The 2,870-nt window shown below is 38.3% G+C and overlaps 1 protein-coding gene across 3 annotated transcripts in view; it reads right to left on the bottom strand.

The window, feature by feature from the left end:
• Positions 1-1,463: 1,463 nt before the first annotated feature.
• The window catches only part of LOC111803766 (probable protein phosphatase 2C 60), a 19,358-nt gene continuing 17,951 nt past the window's right edge, over positions 1,464-2,870 (bottom strand). For all 3 annotated transcript variants that reach the window (XM_023688303.1, XM_023688304.1, XM_023688302.1), the window contains 2 exons: positions 2,231-2,467; positions 1,464-2,112 (listed from right to left, as the gene is read on the bottom strand). In XM_023688303.1, the coding sequence (XP_023544071.1) occupies positions 1,876-2,112; positions 2,231-2,467 (474 nt within the window). In that variant the 3' untranslated portion in view covers positions 1,464-1,875. The remainder of the gene's footprint in view (positions 2,113-2,230; positions 2,468-2,870) is intronic.

The following is a 2,870-nucleotide window of genomic DNA, read 5'->3' as shown; positions in this document are numbered from 1 at the left end:
ATATATATATATATATATATATATATATATATATATAAATAAAATAAAAATTCTGGTGGAAAACTTGATCTCTGTTAAAATAATTGAGAAATTTTATAAAATAATTTTCATTTTCAATATTAGACATAGATATAGTTATTTTTATGCAAAATCTGTTAAATGGGTAAAGTTAGGATCAGGACAGTGGGTGGGTGTAGCGGATTTGATCATCATCAGCTTATAGCGATCCAAAACGTTTGACATAACAGTCCAAATTCACCGTTTTTTGATATTATCCGCTTTGACCTATTACGTACAAGCATCAACCTCACGGTTTCAAAACGTTTATATAAAAGGCTTCGTTCCCATATCCGACTGATATAGAATCTCACTATCTGAATTCTTAGTTAAACTCGAAAAAGAAAAATAAAATTTTTAAGAATTTGAAAACTATTTGTTTGGTGTTACCAGAAGTGAAGCTGTTGTCATCAGTAAAGCACAAGAACTTGGCAGCTCTGGTGGGATATTGCGAAGAAACTACAGGTTAGAGCTTAAAAAAAGAGTGAATTTTGATGATATATGAAGAGAAATTTTTTAAAAATGTGAAAATCATGTGTTCTTGGCAGGGAGTGGAGGAGAAAGAATATTGGTTTATGAATATGTACCAAATGGGTCACCTCTACATTACATAATTGGTAAAAAATTTAATTAATTAATATTTCGATCTCTTCTTTATTTGTAAAATATTTTAGTCGAGTTTATTGTGGCTTTGCATAGGCCATGAAGGAAGAAGCTTGACTTGGAGACAACGAGTTAACATAGCTATTGGAGCTGCCAAAGGTATGTCATTTCTCGTTATTGATATCTATTTCATTTATTTAGGATACGACATTGGACGTCTCCTTCTATTACTTTTTCAAATGATTGTGTTTCTTTAAGAGGGAGAGATTCGAATATCTGATCTTTTAATTGAAAATATGTTAGTAGATTCATTTATTTAAAACATATTGAGCATATTAGAATAAAATTATTAGAAACAAAACTAATTTTCTTCCGAAAAAAGATAAATAATTTTTTTTGTTTTGTTTTTGTTTTGGGGAAGGGATTGCTCATCTACACAATGGGATGAAGGCTAGCGTAATCCATAGAGATGTAAAGCCAAGCAATATCTTAATCGGAGAAGAATTCGAGGCAAAGGTTTCGGATTTTGGGTTGGTAAGGTCGGGACCCATTGGTGATCGGTCGCATGTGAGCAGCCAAATCAAAGGCACGCCCGGCTACTTGGACCCTGCATATTGCTCTACCTTTCACTTGACTCCTTTTAGCGATGTCTATAGCTTTGGCATTATTCTTCTGCAGCTCGTTTCTGCTCGTCCAGTGCTCACTTCCAATAGATCACTCCCCAACTCTCATATCACTGAATGGGTAACCAACTCCTATTTTATCGGCTAAATCAACTCCTATTTTATCGGCTAAATTATATATATAAAAAATACTTGTCTGAACTTTTTCATTTGTCACATCATTTCTAGTCTCAATTTTCGTCTAACATTCTATCTGAAATTGCAGGCAAGACCGAGCTTAGAAAACGACAGAGTTGAAGAGATTTTGGATGTAAATCTTATTTCCGAGCCATGCAACATGGAAGTGATGCTAAAGATGGGGCAACTTGGCCTGAAATGCACTTCACACCAGCCTAAGTACCGCCCAACCATGGCTCGGGTATGCCTCGAGCTACAGGAAGCTCTTCATGAAGCTGACAACTTCAGCACCAGGAAGCTCCTCAGGCAGCAATCCATGGAGTTTGAACATTCTGAGAGCCTGGTGAGCATTGAAGGTATCAAATTTGGGAAGTTTCGCGTGGGGATGGATACCGTTGAGTTTGAGAGTGTCAGCTTAAAGTGCCTCGAGATTAATAGTATTTCCATCGACATCGATCACAGTATCGAACAGCAGCTGTCCGAAGCTCGCTCTGCTTACAAGATTAGAGTCGAGAAATACAACTATGACAGTGATGTCGTCGTGAAAATGGCGGCGTACACCACGATCAATTTCCATCAAATCTGAATACCGCATTTCTCGTTTCTTAGCTGCTTCCAGCATAGCAGCTTTTACCAACCTCTTAGCACTTCCCTGCATGAAAACAAGCAGACAAGTCAAATTCAATCTTTCAACATAGCTTTAGCTTTTCATCATCGCCTTAAACAATCAGAAACGCACACCACAAGGAGCAGATGGTCTAGTAGGTTACATTATGGGGGTGATTTCGAATAATATCTACAGCTTGCTGATTGCTAATGTGCTCCCACATGCCATCAGAGGCAAATATGATGAATTGATCATGTGGTTGAAGTTCATGCACCGAAATTGATGGTTCACAGCTCAATATCGGTCGAGTAAATGGTTCACGAAGCCTAAACTTAGCATACAAGGGTTCCCTGTTGAATTCCGCCCTCTTTAAATATGCATCACCGATAGATCTAGAAACCTGCAATTGAAGAAAAGAATCCCTAATGTGAACGAATACGTGATCAAAACGTCTCATTCCACAATGTCGGATAAATTTTGCGATAATGAAACATATCAATGTAATGGAAATGGAAACATCCACGTAAATGCTGCTAATGGAATGAGGACCTCTAATGGGAGAGAGGGATAGAGAGAAAAGATGAATTGGTTGAGAGTGAATGTAACAGCCCAAGCCCACCGCTAGTAGATATTGTCCTTTTTAGTTCGTTATGTATCGCCGTGAACCTCGTGGCTTTAAAATGTGTCTACCAGCGAGAGGTTTCCACACCCTTATAGGGAATGCTTCGTTCTCCTCTCCCATTGATGTGGGATCTCACAATCCACCCCCTTGAGGGCCAGCGTCCTCACTGACCTACCGCCCG

This window comes from Cucurbita pepo, chromosome LG10 (genome assembly GCF_002806865.2).
Source record: "Cucurbita pepo subsp. pepo cultivar mu-cu-16 chromosome LG10, ASM280686v2, whole genome shotgun sequence".
Classification (NCBI taxonomy): Eukaryota; Viridiplantae; Streptophyta; class Magnoliopsida; order Cucurbitales; family Cucurbitaceae; genus Cucurbita; species Cucurbita pepo.
This window is presented reverse-complemented; position numbering and strand designations above follow the sequence as displayed.